A 20,572-nucleotide genomic window follows, 5' to 3' on the forward strand; every position below is an offset into this window, starting at 1 on the left:
CATTTAACACTGCTTGCCAGCACAACCAGCCCAGTGGGAAGGTAGATTAAGTTAACTGTAATAAAGCTAACAGCAAGTCTCAAGGTAGTTAGTTAAAATCATTAAAATTCTAATGAAACTTCACAGAGTTTCACGGAGCTTTGAGTTTCTGCTGTAAAGAAGACACCAGGTCCCACTTTTTTCTAAAGGCCTAAAAATGGCACAGAACAAAGAAATTGAACAATTGTTCATTTAAGGAGAGCCCCGTGCCATGTTTGTCCTGAGCGAAGGTAACCTGAAACTCACCCACATCTTTTGCTCCAGGTTGGCTGCACATCTCAGGCAGTCTATTTGCTCTCCGTTACTCAGTTTACTTTACTGAACTTGAAATGGAGTGGAATTTCAACGTAGTTAGTTATCCATTAGTTCCAGGACTAAATTTAAACCTTTAATTAAATTAATCTGTTGATCTTAAACACCCTGTTTTTTTCCCTTGAAAAGTGTAGAGGTTTCTGAGCTGTCGCTGAGCTTAACTCAGTGTGACGATTTCTCCTTACTGCATCTGCTAAGCACAAACCACACAGGGAAAACTGCACACATTTTCATATAGCTTGTGGGAGGTTTTCCTGCATAGGTACTTATTAGGGTAGGAAGTATCTGGGAGACAGCATTCTGTGACCCTCCCAGACCCAGAGCTGAATCACAGGTTCCTTCCTCAGGAAACTATCTTTATGGAAGGTGCCCCGTGTCTGCTTCAGAAATAGTGGGCAGGAAGTAACTGTTCATCTTGGTCCCAGTTGACCTGTGTGTGTGTGGGGGGATGGCAATCTTCCCAAATCTGCGAGGTGATAGATGAAAAAGATTAAGGTGTGGCAGCTAAGAACAAACCAGCACAGACATTGGTGTTAATAAAAAAGAAAAGAAAAGAAAACACAACATATTACAGAAAAACTAGCTTTGGCTAAGGAAAGGGGGACACGTGGGGTTGTATAAATCAAGCTGACCACACCAAAGTAGTTGAAGGAAATTGGTTGTGATGCACCCCAGGGCGTGCATTTAACCCCCTGCACGCCGCGAGTAAGACACATGAGACACCGCCGCAAAAGAATTAGGACAGCTTTCACGTGGGGCTGTGGACCTTCCTGCACAACTATTAGTAAGAATCGACTTCGGGCCCTAGGGTAGCTGGGGGCCAGTGACTGAAGTCTTGGGTCCTGTCTCTAAGTCATCACTGTGAAGGGTCCTGGAGGTGTACAACGCCACGGGACCGCATCCACCCAGGGCCACGGGCTCTGCACGCACCGCACTCCCAGTCCGGCGCGCCTGGGAACTTGCAGAGTCTCCGCACCTGGCGCGGGCGCGGCGTCTCTCGGGAGCCTCTGAGGACCCGGGCTGCCCTCATTTCTCCACCCACTCGCCCTCCCATTCCTCCTCCTCCCGCCGCCTGGCTCCGCGGCCGCCTGCCGCTTTGTTTTCCTCCCAGGTTGCATCCCCACACGTGACAGGGTGTTCCTGCAGGGCGCGCACCTATAAGTACCGACACCCCGGGGTAGTGTGAGGTCTGGGCGGGCAGTCGGGCGCGGGGAGGGCCCGGGACCTTCGGAGCGGCAGGCCGGGCAGCCAGCTGGGGAGCCGGCGCGCAGGTCCGAGCCGCAGCGCCCCCGGCCCGACTGGCGCTCTCGGGTCTAACATGGGCCGCCCGCAGGGGGGGGCGAGGGGCCGGGCCGCAGCGCACGCCCTCCGCACCCCACGCCATGTCCAGCCCGGGGGGCCGGCGCTTCCCGCCCAGAGCTCCGCTGCTTGCTCAGGGGCTGCGCGGAAATAGCGCCGTACCCGACACAATGGCGGCGACCGCCTGCAGCAGCGGCTGCAGCAGGGCTGGCACCGACGCCGTGGGCGCCGAAGAACTGCAGCCGCCCCAGCCCCAGCCCCAGCCCCAGCCCCAGCCCCAGCCCGAACTCCAGTCCGCGCCCCAGCCCCAGCCCCAGCCCCAGCCCCAGCCCCAGCCCCAGCCCCAGCCCCAAGTCCAGCCCCAGCCCCAGCCCCAGCCCCAGCCCCAGCCCCAGCCCCAGCCCCAGCCCCAGCCCCAGCCCCAGCCCCAGCCCCAGCCCCAGCCCCAGCCCGTGCCTGCCCGGCCACCACCGCCGCCGCCGCCGCCGCCGCCGCCCGACCCCCCCAGGAAGCCGCGCATGGACCCGCGGCGCCGCCAGGCTGCCCTCTCCTTCCTCACCAACATTTCGCTAGACGGACGGCCGCCGCTGCAGGAGCAGGAGTGCGGCTGCGGCGAGGAGGACTGCGGGGCCAAACCTGGCTCAGGCAGCGCCTGCGGCTCGCGGACTCGGCTCAGCCTGCCGGCTGCCCCAGAGCGGGGCGGCTGCAACGCGCTGGCGCTGGCGGCTGCTGGCACGGCCGCGGCGGCGGTCCGATCGGGTCCCTGCCTCCCGCAGCCCTCGCCGCTGTCGCCCCTGGCCCCTTGGGGCTACAAGATGACGCCCGGCCAGGGGGCGACCTGTGGGTTCGCGAGCCCCCTGGGTGCGAACCGGGCGTCGGGGGAGCAGGGGCAGCCGCCCAGGCTGGCTCCCCTTGCCGCCTGCGCCCAGCCGCAGCTCCTGGATGGCCCCGGGGGCTTAGCGCCCGAGGAGTTGTTGGAGGAAGATGATGCCTTTTCCAGCGTGCAGGTGCCAGCAGCCGCCTTCCTGGGCTCGGGGACCCCCGGGAGTGGGAGCGGCAGTCGGGGCCGCCTCAACTCGTTCACTCAGGGAGTCCTGCCCATGGCCTTCTCCAGGCCAAACGCACAGACTTACAGTCCCCTGGAGCAGCCGGGTCCAGGGGGCTGCACCAGCGCCTTCGAGCAGCTGCAGAGGTCTCGGTGAGTAGCCAGGAGGCCAGGCGCACCATCTGTCCCTGCCCAGTCTGCCCCTGCCTCGTCAGTCCCTGCCTGCTCTTCGCTGCAGCACTGGCTAGTTCCCACCTTGCTGAGCCTAGCTGGGGGAGATCCTGGAGGTCATGAGAAAGGAGTTGCAGGCAGTGTATGGTTGGTTACACGTGTGTGCACACAGCAGAGCTGAGCGCACCGCACTCGTGCACTTGTTTTGGGAGCCCACTCGAGCACGGTACCGAACCCTCACCACACCAGGAGAACCAGGGACACACTCTGGTCCATGGCTCTTGGGGCAGAGTAGGGCCATGGGTCCAGGCAGCTCCTGTGAGCCTATGCCCTTCGCAAGTCAGCTTCCAATCCCTCTGGGAGAAATACCTGCCACCCTTCATGGTGCCCCAAGGAAACGTGGTGTTTTTCTAAGAAGTGGAAAGCCTTTCGTTGCCTTGGGAATGAGGGTGGGACAGAGATGAAATAGAAATTAAGGATTGTTTCATTCCAGGAAGAATTGATCAGAGTTAGTTAAAAACTAGTATTTCCTAATTTATTTGCAGGTACGACAGATCTTGGCAAAAATATGAAATGTTGGACATTTGCATGTTTAGGAAATAGCAAACCTTGTTTGTTCATGGGACAGTTGAGGGTTCTGTTTCAGACAGTGGGACTGGAGACTGGTAGAGAGTCAGTGGGGAGCAGGGGGAATTTTGCAGGCCTGTGTCTTGGGAGTGTGTCCTTCCTAGCAAGACCTTCTTTGATGTCTGGCTCCACCTTTGCAACTATTTTAACTTCCAGGGGCCTCAGTTTCCCCTTCTGGGTTGGGACCTTCCCAACATTTTTGCAGGCTTTCCCAACATTTTTGCAGGCTTCAGGATGAGAAGTGAGAACAGTTTCTGTTCTGTGTCCTGTGTCATTCATCTGAAAGTGTAGGCTTACTTTGGCCTAAGAAAATAAGTAGCTTATTGGAAAACTTCACTGCCTCCCCCCCCAGGGACAAACAGGGAAGGACAAGTCCAGTTCATCTTGAAGTTTGTTCTGTGTCATTTTCTTTCCAAGTGGATGAAGTCATGACCCTTCATAGCAGTGTATGTGAGCATGTGCCACAAGTGAGGTAGAATGGAAGAAGCAGTCTCGTGACTGCACGCATGAATTCATAGCACTGGGCACAGGTGACAGCCAGATCCTGTCATTTCTTGTTAGAGCAGGAAATTAATGGGCAAGTGCATGGGAGAGGAATCCATTTCTGGGGGAGTGGTGCACAGTCAGCAGTTCTGCTGCAGTTACTGCTCCACATGGTGCACTGGCTCACAATGAGAGTGTAGTTTGAGTGTGTAAGCCCGGCTTGTCCAGTGGTTCAGGAGAGAAATTATGATAAACATGCACATTATTTTAAGACATGTGCTGGACTGGCTTATAAGTCCTGGTAGACAAATGAGTTTCAGTGCTAAAAGCAGCTGGAGATCAGATGGCCTCCCACTTTGACTTTAAGAATCTCATGTCAGGCCATATGGAAGATCTTGGGTGTTAGTACTTCTGATCCAAAGAGCGGCCAGAATTTAATTTCAGATTTCCATTTATTGCCCCCCCCCATATACACAATTAGTCAGTATAGGTGCTTCCTTAGCCTGACCACGATCTCTATCCTATTCCTTTGAAACTAGACATATAGAGCAGCTTGATAGGCTCTGAAGAAGACAGCTACCATCAGAAGTAGCATCAAATTTAATATGTAGAGAGAAGATAACTGGGCACAATTGAGACGAGCTTGAAATAGCATGGACACATTCTTACTCTATGCTTTCAAGAATTTTATCAGAATCATGCTGCTTTATGATCATCAAAAAAATGTGTGATGAGTACAAATTCATTTGGTTTGAAGAATTTAAATTTCCTTTTCTGGAAAAAAAATCCTAATAGCTTGGTAGTTCCATATATTACTGCTTAGATGTTTTCCTGGAATATTGTTTTAATGGAGATTGTTTTTGTTGGTTTTGTTTCGTTTTACATAAGGAGTTTTGTAGTATCTTGCTGCTCAGAAGTTCAGGTTCTTGGGTCTTCAACTTCATTGAAGCTTGTATAACTGGAAAACAGGCCTCACTGTGAGAAGACTTGAGGCTACATTTCACATCTTTAACAAGATCTTTAGATGATTTATATACAGATGAAAGTTTGGGGAGCATTATGTGGCCACATTTGAAATCTGCCTTTTAAAAAATTATTATCTTTATTAACTGGATAGATATAGCCAGACATCAAGAGGTAAGTAGTGAGAGAGGGAGAGAGACAGAGAGACACCTGAAGCCCTGCTACACGGCTTGCAAAGCTTTCCCCCCTGCAGATGGGGACCAGGGCCTTGAACCCAGGTCCTTACACATTGTAACATGTGCGTTAAACCAGACATGCCACCACCCAGCCCCAAATCTGCCTTTTTATGATGTAGTATTCCCTATATTGATTGGGCTTGTTGTAGGTATATAAAGGTCAGTATTTCTTTATCTGAAATCTTGAAACTTTCTTTTATATTACTACTGTCTGGACACTTCAAAAATAGTTAGTGGTTGGACTTACAAGTCCATATGCAGCAGAGAGGGTGACTTCTGAACCCAGACTCCTGTAGATGTGCTCATGAACTGTGCACACCTTCTCTATCACTGAGCTGGATATTTGACTATGGTCATTTTTTTTTTTCATTGATTTAATAATGATCAACAAGACCGCAGGATGAGAGGGGGACAATTCCACACAGTTCCCACCAGCAGAGTTCCCTATCCCCTCCCCTCCACTGGAAGCTTTTCTATTCTTTATCCCTCTGAGAGTGTGGGCCCAGGATCATTATAGGGAGTAAAAGGTGGATGGTCTGGCTTCTGTAATTGCTTCCCTGCTGAACATGAGCATTGGCAGGTGGATCCATACCCCCAGCCTGTTTCTATCTTTCCCTAGTGGGTCAGAACTCTGGGGAGATGGGTCTCCAGGACATATTGGTGAGGTCATCTTCCCAGGGAAGTCAGGTTGGGTTCATGGTAGCATCTGCAACTTGGTGGCTAAAAATGCATTAAGATATAAAGCAAAACAGATTGTTAAATAATCAGGGACCTAAAGGTAAGAATAGAGCAGATGAATCTTTGGGTCTCCATTTTGGAGAAAGTTAGTGGGTCTATATTAGTTATGTTCGAAGGGGCCCATGACTTTACTAATTTTTGCCTGAGCCTGACAGCTAACATGCAGGTGGGCCAAAGATATTGTCTGGGGAGATGGCGTCAGGATTGGAAATAGGACTAGAAAGCTGGACCAGGGAAAATAGTCTTTTTTTTTTCTCTCCAGGGTTATTGCTGGGGCTCAATGCGTGTACCACAAGTCTACTGCTCCTGGAGGCTGTTTTTTTCCTCTTTGTTACCCTTGTTGTTTTATCATTGTTGTGGTTATTACTATTGTTATTGATGTCATTGTTGTTGGATAGGACAGTGAGAAATAGAGGAGGGGAAGACAGAGAGGAGGAGAGAAAGATAGACACCTGCAGACCTGCTTCACTGCCTGTGAAGCAACTCCCCTGCAGGTGGAGAACCTGAGACTTGAACTGGGAATCTTACACAGTCCTTGCATTTTGTGCCATGTGCGTTTAACCCGCTTTGCTACTGCCCAACTCCCAAGGATAGTCATTTTTAATCCTCATAGCCACCCTATTTGTAGACTCTTTTACAGACCTAGTTTTGACTTGAATCAAAACCCTGATGTCTTTGAAATCCAAGTCTGACTGATGTTCTCTCTGTCATACACAGGGCATGGGTAATTTGGGCATGTTTGAGATCCAGTAAGCCAGACACTGGTGTGATTCCATGTTTGCCTGGTCACTCCCCTTTTGTTTGCAGCCTCCAGCTTTGCTGCTGGTGTGTCCTAGGTATCTCCAGCCCAGGATGGTGAACCTCACTGATGGGTCTCCTGCCCAGAGAAGTTAACTCCTGACTTTGTTCTCCAGCTTGGTGTCAAAAAGTGTTTAAAAAAAAAAAAGTCTTTGAATTTGACACCCTGCTGTGTTTCTCTGCCCAGGCATTGAGGCTGCACAAGGAGGGTGTTAGTAAGTGAAAAGGAGCGTAAATTTATAAGGTGTGTTTTAAGATTTCCTTAAAATCTCAACTCAGGCAGCAGCTGGCAACAGTCCTAGAGTACTCCCTTCCCAGAGTTTCAGAATGGCAGCCAGCCACCCACAAGTGTAGAGAGCAAGCCCAGGTAACCCATGGGCTGGTAGACTGCTGAGTGGGGTGGGGTGGGGTGCACAGGGCCAGCATAGTGGTGATATTTAAGATCGCACAATGGTTTTGCTTCTCACAGTACTTGTACTGGGGAGAGTTAGGTCTTAAATGAAAAGATGGCATGCAGTGCAGAAGAACCTCAAGTCTCAGAATTCAAATACTGGTGCCACCATAAGGTCCTAAGACTTGAATCTATTTTCTCCTAAGTACCTTGATCCTTTCAAGTGCCATTTGTTTGCTATTCAGGGCTAAGTATGTGTGTGATTGATCACATGATAAATGCTCTATATCTATATTTGTCAATTGTAACTATCGTTAGCATCACATTGGGGATTTTGAAAAAGATAGATTTTGATCTTGCTGGTTTGGTAAGGCCCTTGAGTCTGCATTTCTTTATTTAATATTTTTAATATTGGGTAGGGACAGAGAGGAATTGAGAGGGGAGTGGGAGACATAGAGGGAGAGAGTCAGAGAGACACCTGCAGCCCTGCTCCACCACTTGTGAAGCTTTCTCCCTGCAAATGGGGACATTTTTTTATAACAAAAAAACCCCCTCTTGTCAAATAAATAAGTTTATTTATTTATTTATTCATGGGGGGAGAACATCACTCTAGCATATTCAATGCTAGAATCGAACTCAGGACCTCATGTGTAAGAGTCCAGCACTCTCAGAGACCACAAGAGGGATGGTGCAGAGGAAGGGTAGTCAAAGTTCCAAGTCAAAGTTCCAAGTTGCAGCTTGAACCTGCAACCTTGTGCACTGCAATGTGTGCACTTAGCCAGGTGTGCCACCACCTGGCCCCTGAGTCTGCATTTCTAACAAGCTGTCTGGGGTGCAAACTGGGCTTTGCAAAGGGAGGTTTCTTTTCTACTGTGATTGTTCCTTTTGTAAGGTTGGATGGGCTCAGAGAGCCTAAATGATCAGCTCAGGGCCACACAGCCTGTGGGACAGAGTGCAGACTTGGAACTTTGACTACCCTTCCTCTGCACCATCCCTCTTGTGGTCTCTGAGAGTGCTGGACTCTTACACATGAGGTCCTGAGTTCGATTCTAGCATTGAATATGCTAGAGTGATGTTCTCCCCCCATGAATAAATAAATAAATAAACTTATTTATTTGACAAGAGGGGGTTTTTTTGTTATAAAAAACATCTCCCATGATGGGTGAAGGTACCCAGAGAAACTGCTTTTCAGGTCCCCTAACCTCAAGTTTTAAGAATTAAAATAAGGGGTGATTGCTCAGGTCTCTTTCAGTCTAGTCGTCTGGTCCAGATCCTTAATAGTGTGGCTATAAATTATAGATCATTATGAAGTTAAAAAAGAAAATAAAAATGTGAACCACAAGGGGTCAGCAACTAGAGTCTGAAAGGGCAGGTAGGTGTTTTCTTCTTGGCCAATACCTTGTTTTGTAACCTTGGCAAGTGGATAGTCTATGTTGTAAGCCACCTGGCCCATCTGGAAGTGCATGGAGGCCCTGGATCTCAGCAGAAAGTGAACCAAAGTTAGTGGTGATCCATCTTGCCAGCAATATGAGTTGTGGAAGCTGCTGTCTCAGGCAGGGCCAGGCCCTGGTCAGAACAATTACCAGAGTCCTGGTGGAGCCCCGTTTCTACCAGAAGCTGATAGCAGTGGGCCAAGACTCACCTATGATGTTCCTCTGTGCAGCCACAAAGCTTGATTACACTGGGAAGCCTGCTCACAGCTGGTCAGTGTCCCACAAGAGCAGCTCAAGTGTGACCTTTCACCCTCTAGGAGAGGTGAGGCAGGTATAGCATGTGGCATGCCTTTGGAGCACCCTGGGGAGGACAGGCAGGTGAGGATAGGGGAAAGGATTTGATGAGACTACAGAAAGTCACACTTGTGCAGGGCAGCCTGGATCTTGGGCCTGTCCTTGCCATGGCCAGTAACCTGGACCTGTCAGTTGTGTCTGGTTTCCTAACAATGTTCAGAAAAGTTTGACCTCACATTTCTGATAGAATTAAAGGATTGAAGCAGGTTAGCATTGCCACATGTAAGTATCCTGAGTGTCTTAGTCCTGTGACTAGCTTGGGGATTGGTGGATGATCTGACGTTAGAATTGAATGCAGGCGGGAGCCAGGCGGTAGTGCAGTGGGTTAAGCGCGCATGGCGCAAAACGCAAGGACTGGTATAACAATCCTGGTTTGAACCCTCGGCTCCCCACCTGCAGGGGAGTCGCTTCACAAGCAGTGAAGCAGCTCTGCAGGTGTCTGTCTTTCTCTCCCACTTTCTGTCTTCCCCTCCTCCCTCCATTTCTCTCTGTCCTATCCAACAACAATGACAACAATAACAATAGTAATAACTACAACAATAAAACAACAAGGGCAACAAAAGAGAATAAATAAATAAATATTAAAAAAAAAGAATTCAATGCAGACAACAACAGCAAGTTGGTCCTATGTGGCTCTTTGTGTTTGAATGAATGGATGGATGGATAGATGGATGGGTTTTCCTCAGTATAGAGAGAACTTTCTTCATATGTCCTCGCTCTGTCAGTGAGGTGTCCTAAATAGACTGAACACCTTAGAACACCATCTGGGGACTCTGAGGTGCTCAGTTCCTAACCAACACTGCTGCCATCTGGGAAATGATTGCTACAAAGTCCCTGTTGCAGGTTCACACAGTCTTGTGCTGACACTGATTTCAGCCCCCTAACAACACAGAGGGGCAGGAAGGCAAAGTTGTAAAGTGGGCAAAGGTGGCGAGAGCTCTTTGTCACCCATCTGGTTGCTGGTGGAGGAAATTATAGTCAGACCTAGTGCCCTGTATCATTTAATCACCAGGCAGTGGGCATGATAAATATCAGTTATGGGACACCACAGTACTCATCCTGAGAGATCCAGACATAAAAATATGGTCGTTGCAGGCTCTGGGAGATGCATACAATCGGGCCGTTTATGCCAGTGATGAGTGCTGGGTAAGAGATCATGACTTCATATTGTCTCCCATGAGACATGGTATTTTGATTTAGCAACCATGTCCCATGCATTAGCCTCAGTTCTTTGTTCCTGCTCATGACACCCTTCTAACAGCTCTACCCACGGCCCTTGTTTGAATCCCAGGTTACTCGTCCAGGCCCCTTGGCCCCTACTGGAGAGCTGGGTGTGACCCAGGTAGTGTGTGCCTTTCCCACTCCACTCACTGGGCTGTGGTTTATCAATCAGACTCATAAATGCTTGTGCAGCTAGCCTCCACTCCACTGGGCAAAGGGACCCAAGTGATTGCTCAGCTTAATCACTGTTGACCCTGTGAGTTCCTTATCTGGGTTTTCTCCTTTCTGTTGTGCCCTGGAGGACCACTGTGCATGAGGGCCCAGGAAATAGTCCAGTGTAGACAGGATTCCTAGGATGACAGGCCTCCAGGCTTGCCTTCCTTCCTGGGACTCTTGTCAACTACTTCTAAGTCCTGTCACCTTGGTTGACTCTCTTACTCACCTAGTGTTTTTCTTACTTTATGTTTTCAGAGTCTGGTAATGAGGAGCATGAGCCAGGCCCCCTAAGGAATCGTGTTTGGATCTCTGCCCCACCACTGGGACCAGGGCCTCCATAAAGTGGGAATGTTATTGGTACCTCCTTCCTGGGAATGTTTTCTTTGTCCAGGTCCTCTGTGTCTTCTCAGCACCACCCTTTTCTCCAGGAGCCCAGGAGTCTGCATTCTGTGCCTACTAGCCCTTTATAAGTCACATTTTCTGGGAAATAGACACTCCCATTCATTTCTTGTATTGTCTTTGGCTGCCTTTTGCTACAAGGACAGGACATAGAGTGAGTAGTTGCAACAGAGACCACATGGCCCACCAAGCCTCAGCTACTTATTCTCTGACTCTGTATATATAAAACTATGCTATTTCCTGCTCAGTCCACTGCCCCACCCCCAAGGTGTGTGTAGAATCTGTCTCACAGATTCACACCGTGCTCTAGAGTGCTGGAGACTTTCAGGAATCTAGCATCTGACCACATAACTGGCATTTAGAGCTTGATTTTGCACTGTTTTCTCTGGCCTCTAAGCTGGGTTCCCAGCAGACCATTAGTGTGCTGTAGCTACCCCTGAGGGATCTTGTAGCAGTGAAGGAGGGAGAGATCTGTGGATGGCCGGTAACCTGAAATCATTCATGGTGGAGTATTTACAGAAGAAGAATCAGCCAACAAGCCAGGGATCCAGTTCCCTTACAGAGAGTTAGTCTCATGTGCCAAGTTCTGTGCCACACATTTCTTTTTATTTATTTATTTAAGAAAGGATTAATTAACAAAACCATAAGGTAGGAGGGGTATAACTCCACACAATTCCCACCACCCAATCTCCATAACCCACCCCCTCTCCAGATAGCTTTCCCATTCTCTAGCCCTCTGGGAGCATGGACCCAGGGTCATTGAGGGTTGCAGAAGGTAGAAGGTCTGGCTTCTATAATTGCTTCCCCGCTGAACATGGGCGTTGACTGGTCGGTCCATACTCCCAGTGTGCCTCTCTCCCTAGTAGGGTGTGTCTCTGGGGAAGCTGAGCTCCAGGACACATTGGTGGGATCTTCAATCCAGGGAAGCCTGGCCAGCATCCTGTTGGCATCTGGAACCTGGTGATTGAAAAGAGAGTTAACATACGAGGCCAAACAAATTGTTGAGCAATCATGGGCCCAAAGCTTGGAATAGTGGAGAGGAAGTGTTAGGGAGGTACTCACTGCAAACTCTAGTGTACTTCTGCTTTCAGGTATATATTTTTCAGTAGTTTATGGGTACGTGTGAACATAAGCTCTCTCTCACAGAAATTGGTATATATGTAGGTTATGGGACTTTGTTAGAAAGTGAACCACCTGAGATGAAATTAGAGTGTACTATAAAAGGAAAGGTCTCAACAGAGTAATGAAGCTGAAGGGTTGTGATTCCACACGTGAAGTCTCTGGACACAGTCTGAGGTGAAGCATGTTGAGGTGGCAATCGTTGAGTTGGTTAGGTTGTGATTGGTGGATGCAATATTATTTGGTATGGATTGGGAGACGCATACGGGAAAGTGGGCCCTATCCAAGGGTTCCAGGACTGGGGGAAGTAGGGGCTCTATAGTGGAGATGTGAGGTTCCTGCTGTCTTAGGGTTCAAAAAGACAATCGATAGTTAATGTTATCATCACATTATTTGTTAATTGGGTTAACTTTGAAAAGTCCTTTTGTTATGGTTTGCTGTACAGTATCCAGTATCTTGTATATAACTGTGCTATTGGATGCTTCTAATCTACTTGGTCTAGGCTTTTGAGAGAGTCCTCATATCAAATACACAGCCTATATATTAAAAAGATTCAGTTTGTGTTTTGAGAAACTTTGAGACATACAACTGATTTTCCCCCTCTCATATTGATTAACTACTGATTTATATGTCTACATTTTGCTAGGAGTGTACATAAACACCATTCCCACCACCAAAAGACTGTGACCCATCCCTCCCACCCATTCCCACCCCCCACTGTCCCAGGAAGCTGCATGTCTACCCCTCACCACAGGGTTTTTACTTTGGTGCCCTACGCCACACATTTCTATTTAGTTTTTTCAGTATTTTTTTGGATGGGGAGGGCATTACAAAATGTAACCATCAAAAGGAGAAGTTTGAAAACAAGAGGTTGTTCCTCCTGCCCCCCGTCTGTGACATTTAATATAAAAAACGTGAAAGTGAGATGAAAAAGACATATTATTCTATGGAACAAATGTACATAGACATTCTGGAATGTACATAGACATTCTATGGAACAAATGTACATAGACATTCAAGTGAGATGAAAAAGACATATTATTCTATGGAACAAATGTACATAGACATTCTGGAAGGGCTTGTATGATTATACTATAACCTCAAATCAACTTTACATCAAAGGGTTTCTTTAACGCTCAAAAAAGAGATCTGATATTACAAGCAAATGCTATAAGACAAAGATATAAGCCTAAAGAAATAAACTGAAAGAGAGGGGAACAGCAAGATTAATTTGTAAATATTTTTTAAAAAGTTATCTTTATTTATTTATTGGATAGAGACAGCCAAAAATCAAGAGGGAATGGGGTGATAGAGAGGGGGAGAGAGACAAAGAGAGACACCCACAGCCCTGCTTCACCACTTGCAAAGCTTTCCCCTGCAGGTAGGGACTGGAGGATCAAACCCAGGACCTTGCACATTGTAACACATGTGCTCAACCAGGTGCACCACCACCTGGCCCCTAATCTGTAAATATTAATATAGTAAAATTTGCCTTGGAATCTACCAAACATGGAAAGCTGGAAACAAAACTGTGTGTATGTTGGGCTGTCATGAGGAAGGTCTCAAAGAGATGACCATGTAGAAGTTGATTGCCCTCTAAGGAGGAGAATCAGTCACTTTATAAAACAGGTTTTTATAAGAATGAGTTGCTTGCCATAATTTTGTGTATTTACTTTGCACTTTAAAAGATCTGAACCCAAGTTTTTAGTCTACATGTGAATTTACAACCAAACTTCATAAATACTGTGGGACCCAAACAGATCATTTAATATACCTACAGGAACCATAAAAGCACTAGCCCCTATCTTTTAGAAGCTATGCAGTATTGTGTTTTTATTTTTGTTTTGATTTTTTAAAGTCTCCAAGAATATGTAATCAAGCAGGGTTTCCTGGTTCCCCCCACTTTTTGTTTGTGTTAGCATGTTGAGTGATTGCATAGTGGTTGATATTTAACAGGGTTATCATTCATACGGTCTGGGGTTCATTGCTGCACACTTACTATCAAGGACAAAAGCTTGTAAGGCAGGATGTGCAGATACCAGGATTTTAGGACTTTGAATACTGTTAACATGTGTGCATAGAAGGACCCAAATATCCTTGATTTAAAGGGTAAGGAATACTTAAATCTAAATTAAATTCTATTGAAAACAGTGTTCCCTCAGGTTTAAAAGGAAAAAGAAATTCCATGATAGATAAATCAGTCTATCATTGTCTCCACTTATAGACAGTATTTGAGAATGCCAAATATTTCTATGTGCCTAGCATTTTTAAAGCACTTTACTTATTGGTCCAACTATTTATAAAGAAAGACATGTCTACTGTGATTGTTTTGGGAAGAAAGAGAGAAGAGAAATACCAGGGACAAGAGGACAGGCAAAATCTATGCTTATTTTGGTTGTTGTTTCTAATTGATTTAATTATGATCAACAAGTCTATTGTATAAGAGGGGTGCAATTCCACACAATTCCCACCTAGAGTTTCCTATCCCATCCCTTTCATTGGAAGTTTCCCTGTTCTTTATCCCTCTGGGAATATGGACCAGGATCATTACGAGGTGCAGAAGGTGGAAGGTATGGCTTCTGTAATTGCTTCTGCTCTGGACGTGGATGTTGACAGGTCCATGCATACTCCCAGCCAGTCTCTCTTTTTCCCTAGTGGTGCAGGGCTCTGGGGAGATGGGGCTCCAGGACACATTGGTGAGGTCATCTTCCCAGGGAAGTCAGGTTGGGTTCATGGTAGCATCTGCAACTTGGTGGCTAAAAATGCATTAAGATATAAAGCAGAACAGATTGTTAAATAATCAGGGACCTAAAGGTAAGAATATAGCAGATGAGTCTTTGGGTCTCCATTTTGGAGAAAGTTAGTGGGTCTATTTTAGGTATGTTCGAAGGGGCCCTTGACTTTGCTAATTTTTGCCTGAGCCTGACAGCTAACATGCAGGTGGGCCAAAGATATTGTCTGGAGAGATGGTGTCAGGGTTGGAAATAGGACTAGAAAGCTGATCAGGTAAGAGAGTAGCTCTTAAATATGGAGAAAGTATGTTAATTTTTTAACTGAAAACTCCCATCAATTTGATCTGGGGCCCATATTCAGCACAGGAGCCTATGTAACCTCTGCCTCCCTGATGGTCTGAGCTTGTCTTCTGTGGTCACAGCCAGGGACATTCTAGGCTGCTTATGGACACAAATTGACTCTAAGCAATTAGGAGGGTAATCCAGATGTGATATTGAAAGTGTCTCAGTGAAGTATAATGTTTTACTGACTTGAATAAAGTTTGCTTTTGAAGAGGGCAGAGTGAAGAAAGAAGACGAAATTACAGATCTTTTAGGTAGTTGTCATAAGATGGACATCTGATCACCTAACTTTGCTTTGTTGCGACACTCTACAGTTTACAGAGTGCTTTCCTGCATGTGGGCTCTTCAGGTCACCTTACAGTGTGATGGGCCACTTTGTAGATTAAAGTCAATCCATGAAGAACCAAGTGACTCATCTATGGTCATGTTCTCTATTGATGCCAGTGCTGGAACTTTGACATCTGTGTTGGCCAAAGTTGAGCTTTAAAAGGCTCTACACTAGCTTTATCATTAAAAAGAAAAGAAAAAAAGGGGGGGAGAGCACAACAACAACAACAACAAAAAGAACCCAACTATATTAAGTGCTTAAAGCTACTTCTCCTTCCTGTCCCAAATCTTCCACTTGTATTTTAGTCAAGTGAGGAGAACATATCTGCTAGCACCTCATTCATGTCAGATCTGTGGGGTAGAGCCAGTCAAGGTCAGGATGTTAAAGTACAAAGAAATATTGTGCTACAGTTTTGGTTAGTCTGTGCCTTCTCATCAAGCAGGGATATGGGTTTTCATATGACCTCTTCTTCTTCTTCTTCTAGCGTTTGCCCTTCTTCCGTAGCCAGTCAACAGTATCAGGTTGAGCCTGATGTAAAGTTTCGAGACCTCCTTTGAATCTGGAGAGGTGGCAGTCGTTGACTATGTGGGTCATAGTCTGTCTGAAGCCGCAGGGGCAGTTCGGGTCGTCTCTGGCTCCCCAGTGATGGAACATAGCAGCGCTCCGGCCATGGCCTGTTTGATAGCGATTGAGGAGGGCCCAATCATAACGTGCTAGGTCAAAGCCAGGTGGACGCTTGCAGGGGTCTGTGATGAGATGTTTGTTCTTTACCTCAGCTGACTGCCAGCTCTGTTTCCAAGAGACTGGCCAAGATGACCTCTGAAGCAGGTTAACCGAACCCTTGTCTGGGGCCTGAGTTGTGGAAAATTTCCCCAATAACAAATAGTATCTCCAAATGCCAGTTTGGTGTGGGTTCCTCCTTTGCAGCAGCACTGCTGATCAGTCTTGTCAGCAGGTTGAATGAACAGATTCAAGAGTTGGAAAGACCAGCTCCTCCACTGTGGCCTTTGGAGGAACTCATTGAACTCCTCTGTGTCTGTTTCCTCATTTGTGGAATGTGGATAAGAATTTCCTGCCACCCTTTTCAGGGGCGGGGGGAAGTGAGTGCTATAAGCATTAAAATAAGAATGCCACATAACTTACCTAGCTGAGGTGCTTAGTAGTTTATTTAGATGATTTAATTATAGCTGTTGATTCTGCCAACATCCTGGGCTTTTCCCTGTCTACCAAAAAATAATCACGAAACTTGACAGGGTCTGTTGAGATTGTCACGGAGTAGAGCTGCTTGCTTTGGTGGTTCTGTACTGTGACAGACTGAACAGATGACTGGCTGAATTGCTTTAACTTAATAAATAGCAGCAATGCAGATCAAAGCTGTAAGGAACACAGTACCCCCTCCAACAGGGACCATGCTTCACCTCTGCTGACACTGGAGTCAGGATGATTCCACAGCCAAGTAGAGGAACAGGGAAGCTAAGAGAGGTGAAATCACATGCTCAGCATCTTACTCACAGGGTAGCACAGACACCAGGAAATTTAGAGCAACTGATAGTCTCACTCACATACAGGCAGCTGTGCCCTGCCAGAAAGAGCTTGCACCCTGATTTGGGATCCACTCTCTGGTGCCAGGGAATGAACCTACAGCCTCTCTCACATGCAGCATCACAGAGCAACCTTCCAGCACCGAATTTTCATTTTTTTATTCACACACATGCCTGTACCTGCGCGCGCACGCGCACACGCACACGCACACACACACACACACACACAGCTATAGTGTGTTCCCAGCCATGTAGCTGCTCCCCTGCAGTTGGTTCCAGGGCTGGATGCAGAAGCTTGTGCATTGTGAGGCACATGCTTTACCAGCTGAGCTGTTACTCAGGTGCTTTGCCCCATCCCCACCCTCACCCCCACCCCCATCCCCATCCAATGTAATTTTACAAGATGCACTGTTGCAGACCCCTTGCTGGACCTGTGGCTGTGTGCTGCCCACTTGGCCTCCTTCCTTGAACCTGACTGCTACCTCCTTCTCTTTGAACTCCTGCTTACAGAGTTGGGACTCTGATTCAGGACCCTCGGTGTAGCCCACTCAGCAGCACTTGGTGGGCAGGACCCCTTTCCACTATTATTGCATATACATTGTGGCTGAAATCTTTCGGTTATTGAAAGCTCACAGGGGCAGCCTCTGCCCTCCAGAGGAGGAGGTGACCACCTGAATGAGGTCCTGCAGTGGAGAGGTCAGGCCCACTGATTCTGAAGTGGGTGTCCTAGATGTGGCTGGTAGGTCACTAAGCACCAGGGCTGTGGAGGTGGCTCACAAAGGAGGGAAGCTTTCTAGTAAGGCTAGGTGCAAGGGCTTTGGAGATGAGCCAGGCTAGTTGGGAGAGGGGACCAAAGCAAATGAGTGAATTTTCTTTTTTCTTTTTTAATTTTTATTTATAATATGGAAATATTGACAAGACCATAGGATGAGAGGGGTACAACTCCACACAATTCCCACCACCAGAATTCTGTATCCCATCCCCTCTCCTGATAGCTTTCCTATTCTTTTTCCCTCTGGGAGCATGATGGGCCCAGGGTCATTATGGGGTGCAGAAGGTGGAAGGTCTGGCTTCTGTAATTGCTTCCCCACAGAAGATGGGCATTGGCAGGTCAATCCATATTCGCAGCCTGTCTCTCTCTTTCCCTAGTGGGGCAGGGCTCTGGGGTGGTGCATTTTCTTTTTAAATCCTTTGACATTGTTGCATCTAAAAGAGTTAGTCTATATTTATTTATTGTTGGATAGAGATAGAAATTGAGATGGAAGGGGTATATAGAAGAAAGAAGGGGGGAACCTGCAGCACTGCTTCACCACAGGGGCTTAACCTGGGTCCTTGAGCATTGTGACGTGTTCACTACCTGATACACCACCGCTTGATTCCTGTTTATTTAATTTTAATTTCTTTTCTTTTTTTCTACCAGGGCGTCTCTGGCTAATGGAGGTGCAGGGGCTTGAATCTGGGACTTTGAAGCCTCAGGCAATGAGAGACTCTTTGCATAACCATTACACTATCTCTCATCCCTATTTATTATTATTTTGTCATCTCCAGGGCTTCACTTTTCTCAGATAGAGTCAGAGAGATAGAGCCCAGATAGCTCAGTTGGTACAGCATCAGAGATGGAGAGACTGGGCATTAAACCACAGCTCTGAAATGTCCCTTCCTGTGATAGAGGCTGTACTCAAACCTGGGTCTCATACTACCCAAGTCTGGTTCTTCTACTTTTGGAGCCTACTTTGGAGCCATAATGATGCTATCTACCCCTGCCCAGGTTCTTCTACTTTTATATGTGCAGTATCTTAGTAAGAATTTCAGGGGGTTCATGGACACCTGGAAATCTCTCCCTAAGGGAGGAAGGTCAGCAAGGAAGTTGGTGTAGAAGTCTTAGAGAAAGGCAGGACCTGGAGGGAAAAGTGTAATAGTCCCTTTCTGGGGCCATGTCCCTCAGCAATGCTGTTGCCTGTGTGTAGTCCCTTAAGGCTTTTGGTCACCTTCTAATGTGCACTTTATGCAACCCTGTCCCCAGAAATCATAGCTACCTGGAACCTCAGCACATGACTTTATGTGGAAACAGTGTTTCTGCAGAGGTAAACAAATAAGATGGCTTCACACCAGAATAGGTAGGGTAGTCCCTAAAGCCAGCAGCTGAGGTGTCCAAACACACATGAAAACAGGAGAGCCCTGAATGAGGTCGGAGGTGGGGGTTGAAGCCATGCAGCTCCAAACCAAGGAATGTTAATGCTTGCTAACAGAGGGAATAAACAAAGAGAGATTCTCCCCTGGAGCCTTCAGAAGCAGTTGGTGCTACAAAACACTTAGGTTTTAGATTTCTAGCCTCCTGAACTATGGGAGAAATTACATATATATATACATATATAGTATATATATGTATATATATATATATTGTTGCTGTCTTTTTTTTGGTTTTGTTTTTGCCTCCAGGGTTATCACTGGGGCTTGGTGCTGGCACTATGAATTCACTGCTCCTGGTGGCCTTTTTTTTTTTTTTTCCTAATTAGACAGGACAGAGAGAAATTGAGAGAGGAGGGGAGACAGAGAGGGAGAGAGAAAGATTGACACCTGCAGACTTGCTTCACTGCCTGTGAAGCGACTCCCCTGCAGGTGGGGAGCCAGGGGCTCAAACCAGGATCCTAGTGCAGGTCCTTGTGCTTCGTACTATGTGTGCTTAACCCAGTGTGCCTAGTGACCTCCAATTATTTGTTTTTTGAATCCCCCTGCCCCTACTTGTGTTCATTTGTCCCAGCTGTTTAGAAAACTCATAGATGCTGGACTCAGGATCTGGTTCTCTCTTCTATAACCCAGCTTTCTGTCCGCTGGCTGATGGGAAGGGGCAGCCATCCCAATGTCATTGAGGCTGAATAGAGAGGCTTGTAGGTGGCTGAGGCCCCCTAAGTACTGGGTAGAGGAACTAAACTCTTTGTTGGACAAAGCTAGTTTTGTTCAATTCTTGGGCATAGCCATCAAACAGACATTCTCAGTCTGGTCACTGGGCTGGTAGCTCCAGCATCTCCTGAGTGCTTGTTAGAATGTGTATGCAGCATTACTCAGCTGTTAAAGACAATGAATTCACCTTCCTCACCCCATCCTGGATGGCATTTGAAGGAATCATGTTAAGTGAGATAAGTCAGAAGGAAAAGGATGAATATGGGATGATCCCACTCATAGACAGAAGTTTAGAAATAAGATCAGAAAGAGAATCACAAAGCAGAACTTGGGCTGGGTTTGGTGTATTATACCAAAGTAAAGGACCTGGCAGGGGTTCAGGTCCTGGTGCAGGATGGGGGAGGAGATCTAGGTAGCAGTTGGAGTGTTCTATAGAAAACTGAGAACTTTTGCACATGCACCAGACAACTCTATTTACTGTTGACAGTGAACCGTTAATCCCCTCATAAATTGAAAACAAAACAAAAAGAGTGCATATTCAGCAACATTGACTTTTACAAGCGAGTTTTAAAGTTTAAGAATGTGTTCTGTTGGAGAGAGAACCCAACCCATAGAACACACTCTTGGCTTGAGACCCAGGTTTGAGCCTTGGGCACCACTTGGAACACCCTGCACAGCACCTGGGGCAGCTCTGTGAGTGAGATAGCAGTACTGTGATGGTTCTCTCTACATATATCTGAAATTTAAAAGGAAAACGGTCTGGGCACAGTGAATCGTGCAGACAGGAGGCCCTGGAAGGCAAAAAAAAAAAAAAAAAAATTCTCTTGGAGATAAATTTTCTATAAATCTCAACTTGCTAAATTGTTAGCTGTATTAAATGTGGA

The 20,572-nt window shown here is 47.0% G+C and overlaps 1 protein-coding gene across 4 annotated transcripts in view; it reads left to right on the top strand.

Annotated features, from left to right (window-relative positions):
* The first annotated feature begins 1,331 nt into the window (after positions 1 to 1,331).
* Positions 1,332 to 20,572, top strand: part of CABLES1 (Cdk5 and Abl enzyme substrate 1) — a 166,380-nt gene continuing 147,139 nt past the window's right edge. The window contains exon 1 of one of the 4 annotated variants that reach the window (XM_060173585.1): positions 1,332 to 2,848. In XM_060173585.1, coding sequence (XP_060029568.1) covers positions 1,734 to 2,848 — 1,115 coding nt within the window. In that variant the 5' untranslated portion in view covers positions 1,332 to 1,733. The remainder of the gene's footprint in view (positions 2,849 to 20,572) is intronic. The other 3 variants (XM_060173586.1, XM_060173583.1, XM_060173584.1) reach the window with 3 other exon arrangements.

This window comes from Erinaceus europaeus, chromosome 15 (assembly GCF_950295315.1).
Source record: "Erinaceus europaeus chromosome 15, mEriEur2.1, whole genome shotgun sequence".
Taxonomy (NCBI): domain Eukaryota; kingdom Metazoa; phylum Chordata; class Mammalia; order Eulipotyphla; family Erinaceidae; genus Erinaceus; species Erinaceus europaeus.